Source organism: Catharus ustulatus, chromosome 5, assembly GCF_009819885.2.
Source record: "Catharus ustulatus isolate bCatUst1 chromosome 5, bCatUst1.pri.v2, whole genome shotgun sequence".
In the NCBI taxonomy this organism is placed as follows: Eukaryota; Metazoa; Chordata; class Aves; order Passeriformes; family Turdidae; genus Catharus; species Catharus ustulatus.
In genome coordinates this window covers 37,637,911-37,662,054 of record NC_046225.1, presented here as the reverse complement: position 1 = coordinate 37,662,054, position 24,144 = coordinate 37,637,911, and the positions used below count along the sequence as shown (strand labels likewise).

Genomic DNA, 24,144 nt, shown 5'->3' with positions numbered 1-24,144 from the left:
CTCCCTGGCCCTGCTTGACCATGCTGCTTTTGGTGCAGCCCAGGACACGTTTGGCTTTCTGGGCTGTGAGTGCACATGGCAGGTCATGTCCATTTGGGTCTTATTTTTCTTTGTATGAAACCCCTGTTCCTTGGCTGACAATCCTTTGGACAGTGCATTTGTACAGGCTTTACACTGGTACTCCAGTTTCCTAGGAACTTGTTTAGTGAAAGGACAGGTATAACTTTTATCCGTATGTTCTGGTTACAAATAAACTCTCGAGGTGCATAAAGACCTACAGGAAACCAGAGAAAGGATTCTCTTCTAGTAGGAAGGAAAAGGTGATGTTTTACTGTCATGTCTGCAATTGTTGCTTTGACAATGGGAATCATTATACATACTAGATTTGTTGACATGCCGGGGAATAAACTAGAGCCCTGTACATCTTTAAGCAAAGGCTGCTGCACATTGGGCATTCTCTCTCTTGTTATAAATAAAGCCCCTCTGAGTCTCTGCAGCTTGACTAGAGGTTAACCCGTGTCATGTACCCATCACAGACTACACATCCACTTCAGATTTGGAATAATGACTTCAGTTAAAGTTATTATAACCCCTTGGTGGCTTATAAAAAAAACACTTAAAAATAATTCTACTCAGTTTTCTTGTATCCATATTAGCTCAATAAGGATAATCAGAAATTAAAAACTTGAAGACAAGAAGTTCAGCTGCTTCTAAACATTTGTACAAAGTACAATTAAACATTAAACAAAGTATAAAAATTAAACAAAGTATATCCACTGAATAAGATACTTCCGATACTTCTTGTTCTTACATACTCCCCTCTCTGGGCAGCACTGAATTTCAAAAATGGATGAGAAAGTAGATCACCAACGCAATTTTTTTCCCCTCAAAGAAATATAGCTCCTGTCTGTGCTAGGAGCTATAACTCTTCCACTGGCAATATCTGTAGTGAGACTGACCCATAACAACAGAACTTCTCCCATCTCCTCAGGTGTCTTTCTCCTCCCCATCCCTCTGCTAGAACAAGCTAGGTACCTCGAGGCAGAAGGGCTTGAAGCTCTGCCAAGTCAAGATCAAAGCACCTTTAGTTGCTCTTATCTTGAGGAGGGATCTGCAGCAGCAGAAACACAGAGCAGAAAGGTGGGAAGAAAGAGGGACCAGGACTCTGGCAGATAGTGAGTCGGCAGAAGGGAAGAAACACAAAATAGAAAAAAAAAATCCATAAAATAACTGAAATGCATAGAGGAGGTGAATGCTGCAAGGAGCCATGAAGGCAGAGCCACAAGATTCTTTTTTTTTAAGAGCTGTATGAAATGTCTGAAGAGGAAAATTTATCTTGATCCACAAAGGGAGTAGGCAGAGCTACTTCACACTGATCCAAGTTGACATTTTCTAGGGAAATTGAGTTAAACACTTTTCTTCTTTCAAAAATGCCTGAGATAGAGAGAAATATTAAACTAAGTAAAAAGTGGACCATAATGTTCTGCTTCTATGTACTATCTATAAAGTATCCTCAAGAACATACACACATACCTTTGGTGGAAAACTCAGAACAAACTCAGGGTCCTGCAAAGCTTTTCTCTGTTGTGACCATGTATTTCACAATCAATATATTTCAGATTAGGCAGTTCTCCTTATTCTAAATTTAATTCCTTGCAAAAGGGCTTGATTGCCTCTCAGTTCCTGAATATTTGTGATGGAAATAAACATTCAAGTCCTGCTATGAAGAGGTATCCAAAATTATCAGTGGCTGACCCTTGTGGGACATACTTCCTTCGTATATGGAATTAAGCCTGATTCCTACTTTTTCCCTTTTACCACCTATTTCCTCCTCCTTCCTCTCTCAATTAAACTGCCAACTCCTAATCTCAGCATTTGGCCTTTCACCTCCTTGAAAGCTCACAATTCTTGATCTTCTTAATCCAGGATCATTACCATCAATCACTCCTTTAGGCAAATAAAACCTTTTTTTCATAGAGGGATGCCAGAGGCCTAAAGATATTTTGGGCTGATAATATTGTTTTAGTTCTGGTGCCAGTTGGGGTTTTTGACTGAACTGTACCTAATGGTATCTTTTGCTGATAGATGCTCCAGAGTGATCAGCAGAATTTTGCTTGGACTGTGGTCCCTTCCAGGTTGAGTCATTTAGTGGGGAGATCAAGGATTAACTTAATTTAATCAACTAATACTTTGATAGTCTTAGGGAATCCTGCTAAGATTAATGAGGACCAAGTTTTCCTTTCCTATGTCTTAGTATATTTAAGATATTACCACTCACCAGACTTGCCTCACTGCAGCTCCCCTTACATTACGTGCACTGTCCATGATACCAATCTCATCTTATTCATTTGCTTCTCTAAAATGGATCATTCTGAGGTTTTCTACATCTTTTACTGAGTACAAGCTTTTCTGCTGACCCACTTTGTGAGGCTCCTTCTCATTCATTGATTCCCTGAAGCACCTACCAAAGTGGCTGCACAAAATAAACTTATTTTTGTATATAATCAACCTACTGGACAGTGCTATGGTAAATCCACCTTTAGGTAATCACAAATTATTATTGTTTTAACCCATATCCTCTTTGTTCCCCTGTTGCCTGCATTGTTTTCATAAGGCCCACTGAAGCACCTCCTGCACTGTAAGGTCCTGTAAAAAAAAAAAACCTACTAAGGTAACAGAAACCTTAGAAAACAAGGAAAATCTTAAGGCATACCAGATTGCAGTGTTTGAAATGAAATCTTTGCTGAAGCTCTAGGTTTTTTCCCCCTTCTGGCACCATGTTGTCCAAATGCTAGTAACACCAGTTTCAGAAGTCCTGTCCCAGGAGTAGTACCACTGATATTAATGATACACTGAAAGAACAGAAACCACTTCACAGAGCAAATGTATTTTCTGAATGCTGCTGAAGCTTTGGAAATGTGATACATTTCTCTGAATTTCACTAGCTAAACTTTCTCATTATTTGTTTTTACATATGTTTCTTACCTTTCAGAGATTTTTTTCATATGTTTGCATTTTCTTAAATCCAGTGCATTCAGAATTATAACAAGGAAATATGAGGAGAGAAATGTTTCAGGAGACCTAAGACAGATTTATGTATTATGTGGGGTTAAAAAAAACCAAACCTGTCAGCAACGACCACACAAATACACTACATTATTAAAATTAAAAAATCTTAAATAAAAAGCACTACACACTAAAGAGTTAATAACTCTATTACTTATTAATCTAAAATTTTTACAGTTGAAAGATACTATCTTAGCAAACTTTTAACAACGTCTCTTGGTACACTAGACATAATAGGTAGTTTTCTTAGGTTTTTATGTTACCTTTTGGTTTACATTTCCTAATTTTTTTTAAGACTTTTCAAAATTTTCAGACAGGGCAAGATCCTGAAATGTTATGTAAAAGCAACTCTTGAACCCATGTGCTCTTTTAGGAGAATATGGAACATATTTGGGAGGGGGTTAAACAAATGAATAAATTAACATCACTATAAAAAACATTACTTTTGATCACTTTGTGTTGTTTTCAAGGCTTTGAAATTATTTCCCTAACAACCTTGATGGATTAAAAAAGAAAAATCAAACCATTATCATATTCCTTCTTTTTAACATACATGCTGTGTTCTCTTGAAAGGCACTGGGTTATCAACATTACAGATGCTCTTTAAATAGCAAATGGATGCACCCCTGGTGTCAGCCACACTGAAAACTTGCCAGTACTGCCTTCCTAAAATGCTCCATCTCCAATCCATCCAGATAGGCTAAAAGGATCTCCCTCACTCAGTCCCTTGCAGAAGTTATCAGTAAAAATGCAAATGAATTGTGATTATGAATTTTTTTAAACAAAGGTAACACCCACTCCTGCAGAAGTGCCTCCTATCTAATCAGTTTGGTCAAGCTATTTATACACATTTATTCTATGTGGCATAAGATTTCACTAAGGCCACTGGAGACACTGATGCCTGGTAAATCGCCAGTAATCAAAGGTTGTTAAGTGCTTGTCAGCTTCATTTCAAGCTTAGTCTATCTTCATCATGAGACAGACTTAGTTCAGCAGCTATTCATAAATGGATCACACCCAGGAATATCCATACTGCTGCAGAAACATTTGTTCTAAAGCAATCTCATTTTTCTGAAATAAGACTGCGGCCAATGAAAAGTGAAGTCTTGTCATGTCTCCGCAACAAGGCTACTCTCCCATATTTGAAAGACTTTGTTTCCCAGCTCCTCCTCTCTCCTTTGAGCCCTGTCCCCCAAGGCCTCTTTTTAGTTTAGATCCTGGAATATATTCAGGGGAAGATGTCTTGTTTCAGAGTTTTAGTTGCACTTGGAGTTTATTTCAGTTTTTCCAGTTGCTCTCTCCAGTTGTAGCAGTTTGCTGGCCACAAAAAAAAGGTCAGTTAATACTAAATGGAAAACATTTAGGGTAGATGAACTCTTACAGATACAAAGATCTTCTTTTCAGATCTCTTGATTAAAGCCATAAAATAATCAATTGAAAAAAACAGAAGCAAGTAAATAGTTGAGGAAATCAGTATAGCTCCCCTGAAATGATAAGCCCACATTAGTTAATGCCACCTATGTGCTATATTTAAAATGTGTTCAGAACTACCTGGTATTTAAAAAAAATTCTACGAAGAAATTCCATAGTCTTTTGAAGAAACACACGTTAAAGTTAAATACTCCGGGAGAAATATGAGAGGAAGATACAACTCTCCAACCTAAAAAATTGTTCAGAAGTTTATTGGCTGGAAAAGATATGGTTGCAGGAAGAATTAAAGAAATTCTGCATGGCAAATTGGTAATGAAATACTCTTATCAGTGGAAACCTTTGGAGAATACCCAAGACAGACTTGAACTGAAAAGCAGCAATGATCATTTATTATTAATAAAACTTTTGTTGAAGGAGTCCTGTGCAAGGACTGTTCTCTTTCCCCACAATATCTGACTATTAGTCACATAGATTGCTTTCTGGACAAGGACTGCAAGAGTTTACAATTTGTGATCAGCTACAAGTAAGTACAAGGCTTCCTTTGGCAGTGTAAGGTGCTGTGCAATAAGACTCAACAAGGGCTGTAAAAGGCATAGATTTTCTTTGCCCTAGGAGCAGCCTAGTTCCCATTAGACATCTCAAAATCAGACCATTGAGATGCAGTCAGACACTGAATGACATAACCCTACCAATCTGTTCTGGCTTAGCAATCCTCCTTTGCTTCTCTATTTCAGACATACAGTGTCGCTTCCAGGACTGACAGTTTGGGGCCAGTTACAACCAGCAGCTTAAGGGCTGCACTTATATTTGAGGCAGCCATTTTCTTCTTTTCCCAAACCCTCTTTCCTCATGATCAGGCTGCAAATAAATGATGCTGTGACAGCTAAACAAAGTATCCTGGTCATCAATGATGTATCCTCATACTGGAACCTTCTTCTGTTCCTGAGCACACCATATCTTCAAATTAAATTCAAACAATACCTAAACAAGCTCACTTATTTTAAAATCATAAAATGACAACTCTATGGACACATTCCTTTAAATTATTAGAAAGATCTCTCCAATAACTTGCAGCAATTGCTCAATATATTGGAAATTTCACAATTTCCCAAGTGCATGTATCCCTGAAGGCTACAGGACCTCATTCCCCTTTTAAAACTCTCATATGACCTGCAACTACAAAATATTCCTATATAATAGCATATTGGTACTAGAACCATTCTCAATGCAATCAATGCTCTTTGTGCATAAACAGAGTTTAAGGAGAAATAAACAAATGAAGTCACTCCACTCCCTTAAAACAGATTAGATTGCCCATTAGTATTTTGGTTAGTCAGTCACCTCACCAGCAATCACAATTAGCAACTTAATTACAAATGTTATTTTTGGAACCTGAAAGGAGTTACAGCACAGAGGATGTGATCTATCTGAATTTATGATGCTTTCATCTGTAAATTCATCTTTCAAGCAAAAGCTAGGTATTTACCTGATATAAATCTATACTCGTTCTTTCCTTGAACAATCTCAAAGTTATCAGTCATGTTCCACATATCAGTATGAACTGAGAAGAATCATAGACACCCTTTCAAAATGTTTTAGAGGCCTCTCTCTCCAACAGCTTGATACGTCTGAGGGACCCATCGTGATCATCACTGTGATGGAAGTCTGTGTTACCCTGAATAGTGCCTGTGTCTAAAGTACCAAAATACTGCAATGTGTGACTTGCTTGCACTTCTTGTTTCCTCCCTCATGAGGTATCTACAATACCATTCACTTGCTCGCTGTGGAAAGTTCACGATTTCCATCACAGATTTCAAAAACTCTGAAACCACCCAACTGATTTCCTGTCAATTTTTCTCTCCACTCCTCTGTGTCAAGAGCACTGCAAGATCTTTTAAGCTGCACTGCAGGGAGTCAACATGCTTTTAGGTGATGGCAGCATACCAGTATTAATTTGACTAACCTAGTTTAGCATGCAGTATGCAATTATTTTCCACTCTCCTCTGGATTTTTTTCCCCAGCCTATTTTCAATTTAATTTATATGTTGGTAAAGATTCTACCTTTAAAAAAGACAGATAGTCCACAAGCCTTCTGTTATGCTGCAGCTACTGCTGTTATATTTGTCACTAAAAAAAAAATCTCACCTTGTATGACAATGGGATTTGAATCACAACTGCTAAATATATCATATATTTAAATTTGATTGCTTTGCTTTATTTTTCCTGAAGGGAGGAAAATGTGAGGGCAAAACCATACAGTTTATTTCATGCTTCACTATAGTGTAATTCTAGACCCTAAGGTTTCTACCATTCCTATTTTGGTAATGAATGGAATGTAAAAGGGAGGTATTTTAAATTAATTGCAGCAGTTCTGAGGGTTAAACCTGCTTAACCCAACCTTTTATTAAGAGAATGTCAACAGAGCATATATCTTGTCTAGGGAATGCTGGGATATCATTACTCTTCTACCAGCATGTTTAATTCTAAAACCTGGGATTTCTTCAGGTCCCTGTAGGTGTCATGCACTCCATAAACCCATCCCAAATCATAGCATCTGTTCTGAGCTACTCACTATAGCAGGATTTGACCTGAGAAACTCTAGAGTTTTGTTTTACTTTATTAACTTGGAGTACTTTTAAACAGTTTTTAAACAAAGTTTTTCCCTTGACCAGCAAGGGAATTTTCAGCCTGAAGTTCTCAGCAGCATCCGGTGAGGCTCTTGGCCAAGTCCTCCAGATACTGTATATCCACAAGGACAGCCTGCTGGCTCTTGCTGTGGCATTTTCTTAATCCTCAGAACAGATTTCCTGGATCTAGGAAGTTTAATTCCTGACTCCTTTGACCCAGATGCTGGCAAAAATGTAGTCTGCAGTCTGTACGTAAATAGGCGTAAATAGGTGCGTTCATTTTTTCTTTTTTTTTTTTTTTTCCTTCTAGGAACTGGCTTTGCTGTTAAATTTTTCTAAAACAGTCATATTAATGTGTTCAAAAATCCACTGTTGCGTTTCAGATAAAGGATCACATCTGTTCATGAAAATCTTCTTCTCAGCTGGGTTGCAATCTATGCAGCTGCTGCTTACCGGATGGAACAAAGTTTTGTCCTACAGGAATGAAAAAAAAAATAGAATTAAGTAGCAAATGCCAAATCATTGGAAGTATTCTAATTTTACAGAACATGGATTAAAACAGTCCTGTTTGAAATGATTTTGTGGTCTCTGTGCACTAACCCCGTGTAATAACAACAGCTATTATTAGAAAGCTGTACAGAATGAAGTAGTTTCTTCCCTTGGGCTATTATCTTTTACTAAAGTGGAGTTAAGAAAGAGAGAGACATCATTTGGTCTTCGACTAACAATTGCATAATATAATGAAAAAATAGAATGTCTTAATAACTTTGCATACCATGCATTTCCTTGGAGCCCATTTAAATGTCTGAACCTGAAAAATGGATTTGTTTGGGGTTTTTTTAGAGAAGTCTTGTTCTTGACAGTGTTGTGTTTCTTGGCAGGGGGAGCTGTAAAATCTTCAACTTAGTGAAGATGTTAAAAATGAATTATTAACTGAAGTGGTGGACAGGATTGATGTTCTCATCCCATTCAACACCTGTGGCCTCCCAAAGACTAGCCACTGAAATATGCTCTCTCTCCTAATAAGATGGAAATCCTAACACTGATTTAGCTCCATATGGAGATTTTGGGAGGTAAGCATGGATTAAGTTGCTTTAAAAAGCATATTTATGATGACTAGTTTTATTAATTTTGGTTCAAAAAACTGGCATGAATATTAAGTAACCTGATGTGAATCTTTGTGAAAGCAGTCAGTTGAGCAGGTGGCGAGTTGGTAGCTTCAATGTATTTAGTTCATGTGGGCAACTGTTTTGAGAAAGACAGATGTGGGAGTCATTAGATGGTTTGAAAATTTCCAGGGACTATACTGCATCTGTTGAAATAAATTTCAGATTACTCTTGGTAAACCACATTCAGGCTTTTCCCCTCTATGCCAATGACGACCTGACAGTATAATCCAGGATGTGCCTGCATGCCCAGTTTGTGAGAGGGGAAAAAAATCTGCTTGTCAAATTGCGATTAAAAGCTCACACAAGTACTCTGGGTGCTAAGCAGCAATAATAGAAACTTCTCTTTAAAAATACCCCATATTAAAAAGAAAAAAAGTATGAAGACAAACAGAAACAGCAGCTATTTAAAACCACTTTGAATTTTTTTTTTTAATTTAGGAAAGATTAATTGTTTTGTGGTTTGTGAAAAAATAGTAAAGTACAAAGGCTCTTTTAAAAATTAATATATGCAATAAAGAACCAAGCTCTGGTTGAGGGGGATGGTGTTACATCTGCCTTTCACACTGTTTTACCTTCAGCACCAGCCCTTCCCCAACACCAGTGGAAGAACATCCCACCATACCACACTGAAATTCAGAGGGATACCATCAAAGCTGACAGGACCAAAACAAGTAAGTAGAGGCCTTTCTCTCGTGTTCTAAAAGGAACACAGGCAGGATACTCCAGCTTGCAAGAAGGGGGTAACTGTACTGTATACAAAGGGCTACTATGTCCCTCTAGGATGAGGTGGGCCTGCAAGAACTGCCAGGCACCCTATGGGTGGTGCAGGCACACACCTGCACCTTGGCAGCTCCTCCTGTACTAATAACAGCTTGATGGAGTGACATTGCCTGAAATCAGGACACAAAGACAGTGCCATGGCCCCCAGCCTGCTGTGGGACCTTGAAGGAAAGGGACATATGGTTTTCCTTGCAGTATAGCTGGGCATGAGAGCCAGCCAAGCTATTAAGAAGCCAAAGTTAGAATACTAGAAGCTTTAATAAGATAGCTGGTACAAGAAGATAGGAAAAAGCTTCAGCACAAAAAGTTTGCTACAAAAACACTCCAGCCTTTCCAGAAAACTGGCGGTCTTTCTTATAGAAATATCACAGGCAGGCAATTTTTGAATGAAGCATTATTGGTGCTTTTATTTATAGAGTCTGGTTATTAGGAAACAAGCACGTCTTTTAACAATAGGGACAGAGTTACCACTCTGGAAAAACTTCTGGCTGACTTAGCTATATATAAACGTCTATTAATTTATCATCTCAAGCTTATGCTGACTTAAGATCAAAGCCTGGTGGTCTTATCTTCCACTGGATTTCAGTGGAAACAGGTTCAGGACTTCAAGGGGTAACACTTGTATGCATCCCAGAGAAGAACTTTACAAGAGAAATATCTAAATTCCCCTTTACACCACTATTGGGAAAAACAGCAGAGTATCTTTTTTTTCTTTCTGTATGAAGGCAAGCCTGAAGATTATTTGCAGAAGGAGAAACTCCTCCATACAATAATTGGTCTCGACAGCTCATGGGGGATGGTAATGACACACAGAGTCTTTAATTTCTTATAGGTCACTGCTGTAACTATGGCCAATGTCAAGAGCAACTGGAAGTCATTATCAGCTGGTAGCTGCAGTAGTTTATCTGAAACTAGTTGGTAGCTCCAGTGCAGTTTCAGCAGGACTGATGTCCACATGATAAAAGCCACTATCACTATGACATGTCTTCATCTGTCTGAGGGAATAATCTACACATCTCCCACGTGACAAGTCAGCTGAGTCTTACATTTTGTCCCTGCAGCTGTCAGGAGACTATGAGCAAATCCCTGTCTTTTGGGCACAGTTTTTGATGCTGTCAGTCTAGCATTTATCATAATCACTAGGCTCACGGTAGAATTACCATATAACGAAATTGATTTTGCACAATTTCTTTTTAGAGACCTACTAAATCAGCCCTCTCTTGGATACTTCTGCTCTACAAATAGCAGTAGTGGGCCTGTGGCACATAAATTGAATCATACTTTATCAGAATCAGTGCACTATCTCTCAGCCCAGAATGATGCTACACTGAAAACCACACGCATATTCCTTCGTTATGAGGAACAGAAATTTGTAGGCACTGGTATTGGCTCTGGCGTGCTTAGGAATATCAAACAGAGCCAAAGAAATTACTTTAGCTTGGGAAGCTAAAGCCATTCTCCCAAATATCTAATAATTACAGGTTATTTACTTTTATCTATCTAATATCTTACATAGTTCCAATATGGTGCCAATATTTTTTTGTCCTGGCATTACTCACATTTTTCTATTTACGATCCACAGCAATATTTGCAGTACTGCTTGGATTTATTCTGCTCCATTGCTTCTAACAGGGTTTTCTCAAAGGTATACTTGGCTGCAGACCAGCATTTCAGATTGGTCCTAAGAAAATTGATTACTTAATATTGCAGACTTATGAGACTTTCAAATAGCGACCCAGATGTAGTTTAAGCAGTATGGGAATAAGAACAGTTTTTTTGACACATGTTTATTAGTGGTATTTTTGGCTTCATTCATCTGAAAAGAATGTGGCTTGCAAGCTCTGAGGCTGTAATTTTTTTCCAGAGGAGTACTCCTCACCCAAAGTAAAATATTCATGCATTCTACTTGCCACTAAAATATTTAAGCTGTTTTTATTTGCCAGGATCCAAAACCAGGTTGTTACAATTTCTATGCTATAAGAATATGGAATCTGAAAATAGTACCTTGCTTCAAATTGCATTTGCAGCATTTTGTAATCACTTCACAACCAAAACTTTTTATCAGTTGCTCAAGGATGCAAATGATTATAAAAAGAGACTCATCTTTAAATGAATAAAAGTCGCTTATCTTCTAGTTTTATAGAAATAATACGACAGAATGATAAGAAATGCTTCATATTAGGCATCTTACAAGATATTGACAAGCAAGGTCATTTCTCCTAAAGCACGAGAAGAATTTTTGGCAGGATGGATACATGATCATTAGGAAGCTACAGTATCTGTAAGTGGTGCAGAGAACAGAAGAGAATGGCTGACCTCTGCTTTTTAAAAGGAAATACTTATTTCTTAACCACATTATTATTCTTATTTATTTAGGGTGCAGATTCAGTAGCATACTATTCCCTGGGTAAAAGGCTCTAGCACAGATCAGTTTTTGTTTTGTAGGGGGGGGAAAACACTTCAAGTTCTATTGCCAAGATGCTTTCAAAGCTGGAAAAGGATTATATCATATATAAGGTTATTGGAGGTGTAGTTATACTACCAGAAATCTCTAATATAAATCTGCCCTTTATCTGAGGAAAAAGACTATAGGAAACATTAAAAAATACTTACTGTGTAGCAAACTAAAAGTAAACTTAAAGAAAACCATATACATATAGCTCTATTATTCCAATGCAGTTTCTTAACTTGAAGGTTTATGCAAATTGACCAACTTGCTGTCAGGTTGGGATTACAGTTAAGAATGTGTCAGTACTTCCATCATAACAAAACTTTGTGGTGTTTCTTGCTGAGATGGAAATACTTGTCTTGCATTGAGAATTTTTATAGGAGCCCTGTCAGCCTTCTGGAAATTAAAAATGAAGCTGTGCAGAGAATTTAATAAAACTTACACTATGTATTTTTTCCAAATGCCATTTCTTTTGGTACCTGCTATATTCTGTCCTCATCAAAAGTGATGAGCCTTACAGAGGGTAGCTCCAGACCTGCATTTTGTCTTATTGAACAGGCTATATTAAGCAACAATGAAGTGCTAATGCTATGAAAGTTTTTTGATTTGCAGCTTGGGTAGGCAAAAAGATAAATCGGAAGGGTTTTGAAGCAAGAAGGGATTATTATGGCATTATAAAGTCAGATAGGCAGCAATACAACTATCACAATTTATATCCTCTGAATATCTGCCCCATACATTCTAACTTTCTTACCAACAATACCGCAGCTTCAAAGGGATTACATTTCTGGAAAATCTTATGATGGACCTTGATTTGCAACATAAATAAGGTAAAAAGGCACAAGCTAATAAATAGGCACTCAGAAAAAAGCATCAGGAGGAACCTATTTTTAATGGTTCTGAATTAGTTTTGTACTATATATACATATATATATTTTAAACTAGAAAACAGTATTGAGGTTTATCTGGCAAAGAGCAGTTCCTGGTACTTTGGCCTCAGCTTAAACAAGGTGAAGGACAAGGCACAGTGGTCAAAGAAAACTGAAGCATGTGTGAGAGAAATCCTCAGTGCTTCAGAGAAATCCTCATCCTGAATGGAATACAGAGTTTATAAATGAAATCTTTAATCAAGACAACTTGCTGATAAACTATTAAAAAACCCTAACAACAACAACAACAAAAAATCAATAGCATTACCAGGACTTTTTACTGTAACTGAAGCTCTGGCAGTTTCTAGCTTGACCTCCTATTTCCAGTGATTTATAAAAATGGGCTGAAATTCAGCAGATCAAAGTAGTGTCTAAGCTGCTTATTTTTAGTTTATAAACTCCTACCTCCTTTGGGCTTACAGCAGTGCTTTTAATGTTGGATGGGGTTTTTTTTGGTTTTATTGTTTTTTTTGTTTGTTTGTTTTGTTTTTTTTGAGGGAGATTTTTCTGCCACATATAATCTTTAAAATGTAGCAAAGTACTTTAACTCATGAGCAGCATGTCTTGCTGCTGTCACATTGGATGAAAATATTTCCAACAGTTCCTCTGTTAAAATGACACAAGCATCTTGAAGTGCCAGAATGGTAAAACACCTTTCAGGGAACAGATCCAATACAGACACCCTCTGAGCTGGATCAGATCCATTTTCATTTAAATTTGACCTAAATATCTGAATGCTCAAAAGGAACATATTCTAGAGAGATTACCACAGAATTACATTGGAATAGGATGCGTTGGATTTTAAAACAGAGCTTGGGAAAAGATGGGAAACCACAAGCCTGTGCTAAACTGAATACAGGCTCAAGATAGTCTGAACCTCTGAGATGCCCCACAGTGACTCTGACCTTCCTATAGCTCCAGTGCTGGTTCCCCTTCATCCCGTGACAGTCATACAGTGTGACAGGACTACTGTGTGAGATGGCATCAAAGCAGAACTTCCTGGTGTGAAGTGGCTCCCCAGGGCGGATGTCTTCTCTCCAACCAAAGGTGAAGAGCTGGGAAAACAATCAGGCAATACAATGATATATTGTTACTGAAAAATGTTTAAAATAACACACAAGAGCTTAATGCAGGGTTCCCTTTTCACATACCCCAGACACTGGTTGAACAAGGTCCTGCCTGTGTACAACTCAGTGAGGCAACTGCCTTAATTAAAGTGCATCAGTGGCCATGTAGAATATACCCCAGGAAGGCACAATCCTGATGTCAGGGAAGGAAAAAGTCTCCAGTGACACAGTACTGCAGAGAGGAGAGGGGCTATGCTGCACTAAAGCCTTTAGTTACCCCAGTTAAAGCAGCACCTGTATGCAGTAGGATTTCAGCTCCCCAGGACTCAGAAAGCCTATGTCAGTGATGTTCTTTTAGTTCTCATTTGGGTCTGAACAAGCTTCCCAGAGAGCTCTTTCCATCACAGCCTCTTTCCTATGTTTAATGAGCAGTTTCCTTCTGTTTATGGGGGACACTGTTACCATAGCCTCTCTCAACTGTCTTTTTTCCCCAAACAACACATGTTAAATGATCTTCATCTTTCTACTTTGAAATCTGTGAGCTACAGGCAGCTTGTCAAAGCCCTTTTTCTCACTGCCTGAGAGGAGTCATGGAGGGTCACAGTTAATAGAGGAATCCTTCTCAATTAGACACCAGCTGTCTGAAGTGATGCTGTGACACTGCAGTCTTTCAATCATCAGATGAAGGTGACAGGTCTGACAGCATCAAATTTAAAGACGTGGAGTGCGCTTTCCTTTCCATGGAGCAATCCTTGCAGAAAAGAGGTTGCAGGTTGTAAATTACTACCTAGAAGCTCTGACAAGAGCTGTGAGGTTATTTTCTTCTCTTTCTATTTCTTTCTTTTTTTTTTTTTTTTTTTTTTGTGACTGTTATTCAGCTTTCTGCATGACTTTTGATTTACCATAGGAAAAAAAAAAGAAACGTAACACTGAGAAAGTGAAGCTCTCTTTAAATGAGCAAACTTTGCCAGTAGCCACTGTTCAGATGAAATGGTTCATGTGGAACTGCACGCAGGCTCATTATCCAGAGAAGTAGCTCCATGTACTGAGTTCAGCTCCACATACTGAGTTCAGCCCCCCATACTGAATTCAGACTGTCTCCAACGCCTCATCACAGCTTCCTTCTGGCCCTTATCTAGCACCCTGCTCCTCTGTGTACATTCCCTGATAAAACCAGCTATAAATTGAAGCTTAATAAATATCACGTGGGTGTGATCCCGAACAATTATGTAGTGGCTCTCAGTAACCTTTTCATTGCTATAGTCATCATCTTTCCATGGTCTTCCTGAAAAAAACCCTACCTCTTAAAAATACTGCATCTTCAGTGCTGTACCATCCTCTAAATACCATTTGAAAAATGTTACTGTCTCTTTTGGCTTATAGGCCCTAAATACAAAGATATATCTGAATACTTACTTTTTTTTTTACTGTGTCTTATTGTAAGCCCTTGTTCTCTCTCTTAGCTGCTGTTACTCCCTATTTATATCTGCATTATAGGTTTTCTTGAGAGTGTTTTCTTAATCTGTCTCTGTGTCCTGCTTATTTCTTCCATCTCCCAGAGTGCATTTTACATTTATCTGCAGTAAAATGCAGTGGACAGTTTTAACCTCGTTTTCAAAGCAATTTCCGCTTTTCAAAAGGTTAAATCTTTTTCTACTTTTCTTCATGTTTCTTTGAAGCATCATCATGGACTCCCTACAAGAACTTATCGTGTCACCAGCAAAGACAAAACTAAGATTTGGTACAGAAAAATATTGCACTGCTCTTTCTTCAGGAAAAGAGAAGCCTGAGAGAATTTTTCTTTAACAAAAAGCCAACAAAAGCCATTTTCTTTCTCTTATCCTTTACCTTTCTACGGACACATAATAAATCTAGAGTTCAAAGTGATGAATAACAAATACCTAGAGGAATGGTGTGGAACGGTGCTTCTGTGATATTCTCACTCTCATTACTACTACTGCAGAGAGAGATTCTATTTTGGGACCAGCCTCATCTCTCCTAGTGGGTGGCTCACCAAATTTCTCATTCTGTTCATGAGTGGTGAGCTGAGGGGCCAATTCTTGCTGCTCTCTGGACCTTCGCCTGAGGACTATTATGCTACTGAATGCATCAGTACACCTGAAAGAGCTCAAGGCAGCCTTTAAATCAGATCATACTGATCCAGACTATTCCTTTGCTCTTTCCACTCCTGTGTGGATTCTGAAGACTGCCAGGGCTGTGTCCTGTTTGCAAGACAAGACATGGTAACAGCAAGGGGGTTTTATTTCCTTCCAGTGAAAACAAGGATCTATGCAATACTAGATCTCAATGTTTAGACTAGCTTAGATTCTTTTTTCCTTCTTCTTTATCTTCCCATTTCTTAAAAACAGTTTTATTATTAAATCTACAAGTATGTCTTCTTGCTAGTGATACTACTATAAAACCAACCTTTTTAGGGACAGGAACTCAGTTTTAGGACTAAGAGAGAGAAGAGAAAAAAATATCAGAAAAAAGTATACTTCTCTATGCACTCAATTAAGATCTTGTAATTACAGACACAACATGAAGGTGTACAATATTCCCAATCTCATAATTCTAAGATTTCCTCTTTTAAACAGAAATTTTCCTCTAGTTGACACTAAATCTGGCCAATATAAATATTATCTCCCCACTGCACAATGTCCAACAATGCTACATGTTATTAACTGGAGCCTAGAGTATATAATGTTCTGCTTTGTTACCACTTGTCACTTTGGATTTTGTTGTTCCTTTGTTAGGAACAAACTGTCAGATTTTACAAGAAATGGCTGAGCCTTTTTGTACCCTTTTTGTACTTCATTCATTTCTGACTGCATGTTGATTTGAAACAAGGCTGCACGAAATTCCCAGACTCATTATTAACAAACAGTAGGCTGACTCTTCACCTGCAACACATGGGGTTCCTGTTCACTGTTCCCTGCTGGACCCAAGAAACCCTCTGTCCTGGCTCAGTGGATGCTCATTCTCCTCTTTCGCCTTCTCTCATAACAGAGTCTGTAAAACACAGCTCCATCCTCTTCATTTGCAATCAAGCAACCCCTCAGTCCTCATGCTTTGCCTTTTCATGTAGCCAAGCCCTGTCACACAGTAACTGGGAAATACAGCTTTCCAGCTTCATTTATAATTGGCACAGGGCCTGAAGAATGATTGCTTGATAGAGCCATTGGCCTGTGACTGTCTATAGGACAAAGGCCCTTTTGATGCCATTAATGCTTTCCAGCCTGGCAACATCACTCAATTATTCGCTGTCTGGCTGGGGTCTGTCAGCTAGTGCTGTGCTTTGACTGTGCCATTACATATGAGGGGACAACATGTGTCCCCATCCAAAGATGAAATGCCATGTTTCAGAGCTGCACTCTGGCTTGAACTATACCTCCAAGTAGAGAAGAAAGAGCTGGGCACTTGCTGAGCCATGTTAGAGGTGGTGCCTGTCCACCCATTCCCTGGCAAGGCTGGGGAACTTGGTAAGGGACAGTGATACCTGTCATTTTCCTTTACTTTATTTTCATTTACCAACAGTTATCTGTCCAGCATAGACTCAGTTTCCCCCGCAGCTAAAAGCTAGCTTTGGGAAGACAGAGATGGAAGAATGCGTTACCATGACATGTCCTCCTGGCCCTTTTCTTCCCCTCTGGCTCTTAACTTTGGGTAAATTTCTAGAAACCACAGTGACACATCCTCACTCTCTCTTTTCTTTCCAGAAAGCCTGCAAGCGCTCCACAAACCTTTTGACAGCTGCTTGCCCAGTGGGGCTTGCACAGCCCTAAGGTGGAAGGTCATCTTCCTCTCCTGGGGTCTGCTAAAGGGCTGTGCCCCTGGCATGGTGCCTGAGACTGTCAGCTTTTAATTCCTGCCCTGGTAATATGCCATGAATCAAGTGGCACAAAGGATCATCTCTGTCTGGCACTGATGCCTGTTGCACTGGTCACATTAAGCTACTGCAGCTTGCTGGACTCTGTAAATTTATACCAGAAAGCCAGCTCAGTGCCAATCCGTACTATTTGAAACAAGATAATAAAATACTTGATACTTTCACTAATACTGCTAGTTTCTACTGTGTTTGCAGAACTCATGGATACAACAAATTATGTGAGACATAAAGAAGGAAGAGGAGCTCCGTGAGGCTGGCTCGGGGTTTGACACCCCACAGACCAGTGTGACAGCAGCACAGGGCTGGTCCTGAGGGATACTGGCCGTGAGCGGACATGTCCGTTAAGGGGCGCCGGCCCTGAGGGGCGCTGTCTGTGAGGGGCGCTGGCCGTGAGGGGCCCTGAGGGGCGCTGGCCGTGAGGGGCCCTGAGGGGCCCTGAGGGGCGCTGGCCGTGAGGGGTGCTGGCCATGAGGGGCGCCGGCCCTGAGGGGCGCTGTCTGTGAGGGGCGCCGGCCCTGAGGGCGGCTGGATGGTCCCGCGGCGGGCCCGTTCCGCTGGGCCGCGCTGCCCCCTGCCGCCCGCCTGCCGCACCGCACCGCTGCAAGGATGAGGTGCTCCCGGGGAATTTGCCACACTCCCCGGCAATGCCAGAGTATGCGCTGTTCCCCACCAGCCTGGCGGAGACGATTCGTGCTGTCCCTGAGGCACGCACTGTCGAGCACCGAAGTGCTTGAGGCTTCCCAGATCTCGTTCTGGGATCTTAGGAGCTGGCTGGTTGATCTCCCTTCGTGCTAGCTTCACCTACTGATTCTAATGAAGTCAGTTTGTGTCCTTAGCAGAAAGTAAGACCTTCAGATACAGTCTGATCCCAAATGTTGCAGCACCCTGGAGTACACTAAAACGTGGATTCCTCCCTAACATCCTTCTCCTTTCGTGTCATTTCCCGTTTGTTCCAGCCTTTACTCTTTCAAGGATATTTCGTCTCCCTTTTCTCTGCAAACATTGTTTTCCTCTCTCACCTCTTCATCCTTTTTCCTCCTTTCTCGTATCTAGCCACCTCAGCATTCCCCCCTTCTCTTCTTGAGAAGGGTTTTTAGCTTTGCGGATTTAAAACCCAGCGAACACTGTGATGGGTCCAGTCTGGACCATACATCTTCCTTCAATTAACTCCTTGAGTTACTGTATGCCTTTCAGAAACAAAACAGAATAATATTTTGTAGTCTTGGCACCCTATCCCCATGCAGTATCTTTGGTAGCTATCTGAAGAAGTCTTCCTTCAGCAACTTCCTTTTTTCATGTTGGCACTTACCTAAATTGAGATAATTCTTCAGCTTCTCGCTGTCATGCACTTGGCAGCTCTCCTCCTGCATTTCTCAGTATCCTCAGAGCATGCTTTTTTGACCTCAGCACTTCAAATACCCCTCAGAACTCCTCTCTACTGAGTTTTTAAGTTTTTACAAAGTATCATGTGGGACCGCCAGGTCTATTTTTCTCCTCAGCATTAAGAACCTTTTACTAATCTGGGACCTTTTCCTGTGAAAGAGTCGCTCACCAAATTTGCTAATACACAGGTAGGTTGTAATTTTCATCTGGATTCTGCTCACATTGGAAAGACCCACGGCCTGTAAATCATGATCCCTTTCCTATGGCACTCACAATGAGTGAAAATTAGGGCTCTTTTCCTCCATACTCTTGAGAACTAATATTTTTCTACCTAACCAAAAGCTTTTTTTTGAGTCTTTATAACTTCTTGTCTTTTGAAATGCTTTTTTGCTCGCTTTTACCCATTTATCTCACTTATGCCTCAGATTTGTTTAAAATATAACTGCTTGTTGAGATAAAAGCATTAAAACAGACAATGACTGGAGCTGTAAAAGGCCTGGTACTATAGTTAAAATATTTTCAGGTAACTCAACCAAAATCAACATGTTTTCATGACACAATGGGGAGAATAGGGCCTCAAAAAGCTCCCTGGGCATTACGATTGCTTTTGGAAATAGAGACAGTCCAGCTGTTAGAATTTCTGAGTTTATATTAAAGAGTACTTTGTAAAAGCAATTAAGGTCTGTAATAATTCAAAAATTATTTCTGCACTTTGTTTTATCTTAAGAAAAGGGGAAGCCCTCTAAATAAAAGCTGGGAAAGGGAAGCAACAATGTTACCCTGATTTTCACTTTGTACCATTAAAATACCTGTTCATGTGACCATGTTCGTTCTGAGCCGTCCTTCACACAGATGTCCAACCTCAGCTCAGTTCCCGTGGCTCCGTGTTTGCTGTCCACACAGAGGTTGGCTGCCACATTTCGAATCTGCAAGACCAGGTAGCAACATTTCAGATTAAACTGAGCTGCAGAACTGAGCTTTCAGTGTCAGGGGCTCAGGAGTTTAGCTCTGAAGGATTTGAGACTGACCATCAGTTACATAAAACTGATAAGAATTACTTTTTAGAGAGTAGAGAGCTGTGTCCTGGAATGAACTACTCTTTTTAGGAGCAGCTTCAGAAGAAGCAAAGTTTGAAATAGTCTGCTTAACAGACCAAAAAAACCCAAACCTTAATGCAAAAAAAACTAAGAGAAAAAAAGTCTGAGAAGTTCAAAGCTTGTCTGACTGCTTCCTCCATCCTATTACAGCAAGCGAGATCAACAGTATTAGAAAGAACTGGTTTATGTATGAGTCTTTTCCAGGCATGGGAGCAGTAAGTATGCATTAAAAATTCAGGCATGCCCTGTTCCAATCCATGCTCTTACTTTGACACAATAACACCATTGTAGATAAGGTCACACATTACAGTAGTTTCACGAATACAAGCCGCACGGACTATAAGCCGCACCCCCGGTGCCTCGACAATGTTGCTGTCTTTGTCAATAGATAAGCCGCACCCTGAATATTAGCCGCACTTTCGTTCGTAGCGAGAATCCGTGCGCAGCTTTCACAAATTGGCCAATTAGTAACAGGATCGCGGCATAGCGGGATTTACTGGCTCGGGGCGGGGCCAGGAAGGCTCGGCCCATTCATGGTTGCCGACGGGGCTGGGTGGCCCAGCTCAGCGCCACGGCTCGGCGGGGCTGGCCGGGTGGTGCTGCAGCCGCCGCCGGGCTCACTGGCCCCCCTCTCCCGTCAGCACTGCCTCGCTGCCGCGTTTGCTCATCCTGCTGGCGGGCCGGCCCCCGCCGCCGCTGCGAGGCACGCCGGCCGCCCCGCGCCATGTTTGCTCGCCCGGCCGGCAGGGCTGCCGCCGCTGCCAGGCTCTGCTGGCGGGGCGGCCGCCGCCAGGCTCGCCGGCCGCCCCCTCCCGTCTGCACCACCGCCGCGTTTGCTCGCCCTGGCCGGCACTGTAGGCCCCCGCACCGCCGGGCACCCCCACACTGCTGGCCCCGATTCTGCTGGGCTTCCCCCGCTGCCAGACAGCCCCACCCGCCCAGCTTCCTGCTTCTGCCATGCTCCCCTGCACTGCTAGCCCCAGTTCTCCCGGGCTCCCCCGCCCTGCTGGCCCGGGCTCTGCCGCCCCCCCTGCCCCGCCCTGCTGGCTCAGGCTCAGCCGCCCGCCCCCCGAAATGCCTCTGCCAGGCTTTCCCACCTCAGCCGGGGCCGGCCGGGCTCCAGCTTGGCTTGGGGCTGCCGCGGGCTCTCACTTCCGTGTTGGCAGCTTTTAGAATTTTTTTAATGTATTAGCCGCCCTCGAATATTAGCCGCACTTCCGGGTTTCCACCAAACTTTTGGTCAAATTGGTGCGGCTTGTATTCGTGAAATTACTGTACTTCCTGAAGTGCATAAAATTAAAAAGTACTTAACAAATCTGCACTGAAACTTAGGCTTTTAAAAAGTACTTAACAAATCTGTACTGAAACCTAAGGTTACCCATGGAGGTTCCTCCTGCATGCCTGCTGCAAATATTGCACGTAACTTGTTCTTAAAAGGAAAATCTTGCTCTTTAGGCTGAAGCAACTGAGTAATAATTAACTTGTGATTATCAATCATACCAGTTATGTACTACCACTAGCACATAAATTTTCTTTAAAACATTAGGTTGAAAAGTAGATTTGCCCATTGCCACCAAAAAGAGCAAAATCCTAACTTCATGTTGCAAATCCATGCACATTTCTCCTTGAGTACCTTAGATGGGTTAGTTAAAAATCCTTTAGACACGTCCATAATGAAAAGGATTTCTTAAAAAAACTTACTCTCTCAATTAAATAACAGAAACTGAGTAATCAAAGTGCATGGAAACACAAATTCTAAATGTATAATACATAGAAAGCAAGTCCATATTTTGACAGTCTCAATGCTACTTTGATCCTTTTTTAAAAGAAAGCTAGATGCTGGATGGAGATACAACTGAGTAGTCATTTGTGCTTTTTTTATGAAAAATACTTCAGAAGTCACTGCTGTTGCCATAATATGCCAGACAAATGTACACATTGACATTGCATACCTCACACATATCCTAAGGATGGAAAACTTCTCAGCATTGCACAAATACATTGAGAGGAAGGGAGATCCTTGTGCATGCAAGACACATGCCAGAGCTACTCTGCTCTTCTTTTGATTGTGGAGGAGTGGGATTTACACAGATGGGAAAGCAAGAGGTAGTGAGAAAATATAAAAACTGTTGTGCTCAGGAAAGGTTTCAGGGGGTGCATTTGTTTAGCTTAGAAAATTGCAGACTTGGCAAAAGATGGGGGAGCATCAGTTTGAACAACTGCCTTCAGGAACCTTTGATCCTTCACCAGAGCTCAGAGAGGCATTTAAAAAAAATTTTGGACCAGCCCAGTCCTGGGATATTTTTTTCTTTTTTCAATACAATAAAAGTCGCTAAAGATGAGGTAAAATGCTAGCTATTCACACACACAGCCAGATACAGAAATCCAGCACTGGGCAGTTCCACAGTGAAAAAGATGAAAGGTAATTAGTTCTCAACAACCTTCATTTTCATATCACCCAGCAAAAGAGGCATGAAAGAATAATGAAGGGAATAGAATTTAATGTCATATTTTTAAAGTTTCATGTAAAATACCTTCTCCAAGTATAATTTTTTTGGAAAATGTTCAATCATTTCTCAGTGCACTTAAATTTCCATTGTATAGATTAAGATTTCTGGTTTAATAGAAAATTAAATGATACATCAGTTCAGTTCTTACAGCATGCAAGTTAATTAAAATGGAACTGTTAACAATTGCCATTAATAATTGGGTATATTTGTGTGATTCAGAATTGTAAAATGACAGTGAATACACTCCTCATCCAATTAATCCTTATTGCATTAAAAGGCTTGTGTAATTTTGTCTTGATGGCATTGCTCCATCCCAATCTCTGTCATTTGTACTGTGCAGTAAATGTGTTCAGTCCATTTCTGGAAAAGGTTTGAGCTGAAATTAAATTAGTTCCTTCACTGCTGGAATCTGTCTTTTTTTCCTCCCCTCTTCCCTTTGCTCTTGAAAGGTTTGCTTGAGTTAGTTTTTCATCTGTTTTTTTGCAGCTTACATGTTAGCTTGTCCTTTTTTTGTTTCATCCTTTCAGCTGCAGAGGGGTCATGGTTTGTTTTTTTATTTTCTTTTTGTAATATGGCATTTCAGTCAAGTCTGTACTTTTGTTTTCTGGCACTTCTGTGTGGCCTTGGCAGTTGCTAGAAACTGAACTGAGACATCATGCCAGAGTCAGAGCCATGGGGAACATTCTGCCAAGCATCAGCACCACACAGCCTGCAAACCCCCAAGATGCTTCCATAGACAAAGGAAGGAAAGCAGAAGAACAGGGCTTTTTTTTTTTTCCTCATTTATACACCAATATGGTTTTGAACTGCCTTGTCTCCAGTCACAGAGCACAATGGATTTAGGATTTTTGAGGTTATGAGTTACAACTACAAAACAAATAGCTAGTGATCCTAAATATTTCCAACAGTCCTATTTGTGTAATTGTAAGACCAGGGATGAAAAGGAGACAGATTTTATCAGCCATGCAGGTAGGGCATTGAGTTGCTACATACAAAACTTCTTTTGCTCAGCCTTAAATGCCATCATCTGTACATACAGATAAGCATATAGGAAATCATGCTTCCAAAGACTTTGGTGTATGGACTGACAAGGATGGTTAGTGGTGATATTAAAGGCTGTTTTGGAATTAAACAAATTCTGACAAAAGCACAGAACGCTACCTGTAAGTCGTTATACATACTCAGTTCTTGAAATGCCATCCTAACTCACTATGGGCAGTGTAGTCCTTAAAGAAAGCAGATGAGGTGTAGAAGCATAGAGAATACAGCATCCTAGAGCCCAGCAGTTATAATGACCAATATTCTTTGATAATTCTAAAACTCCTCCACTTTTCCCAGGCAAATGAGTTCCTGCAAGACTTGCTGCTGAGGCAGTAGCTGATGTCCTTGCTCCTGCAGCCTTGCCCCACCTGCACTGCAGCCAGACTGTACACTTCAGCCTTCATGGAGCCAGGGAGGGGTGAGCTGGAGTGGGAGAGCCAAACTCCCACGGGTTTTGGGAACAGCCCTGCATGCTCACCATGACATGAAACTGTCTGTGCCAAAAGCAGAAAGAGGGGCAGTGTAGCAATCTGAAGACAACTGTATGTTTAATATGGTAATCTGTGAACGATAACTGTGGAGATGGTGTCAGGACAATCCTTAGGAATAATGCAACAACAGAAACACCTTGTGCTATCAGTTTATATAATGCTCTCCCTATATCTGATTTAATGCCTTAAATATGAAAATGGCTTTAACTCTTAGA

The 24,144-nt window shown here is 40.5% G+C and overlaps 1 protein-coding gene across 1 annotated transcript in view; it reads right to left on the bottom strand.

Annotated features, from left to right (window-relative positions):
• Window positions 1–4: 4 nt before the first annotated feature.
• GALNTL6 (polypeptide N-acetylgalactosaminyltransferase like 6) overlaps window positions 5–24,144 on the bottom strand; it is a 496,763-nt gene continuing 472,623 nt past the window's right edge. Inside the window, exons 10-12 of the mRNA XM_033061069.2 lie at window positions 19,600–19,716; window positions 13,357–13,506; window positions 5–7,598 (exon numbers count right to left, since the gene is read on the bottom strand). Coding sequence (XP_032916960.1) covers window positions 7,431–7,598; window positions 13,357–13,506; window positions 19,600–19,716 — 435 coding nt within the window. The 3' untranslated portion in view covers window positions 5–7,430. The remainder of the gene's footprint in view (window positions 7,599–13,356; window positions 13,507–19,599; window positions 19,717–24,144) is intronic.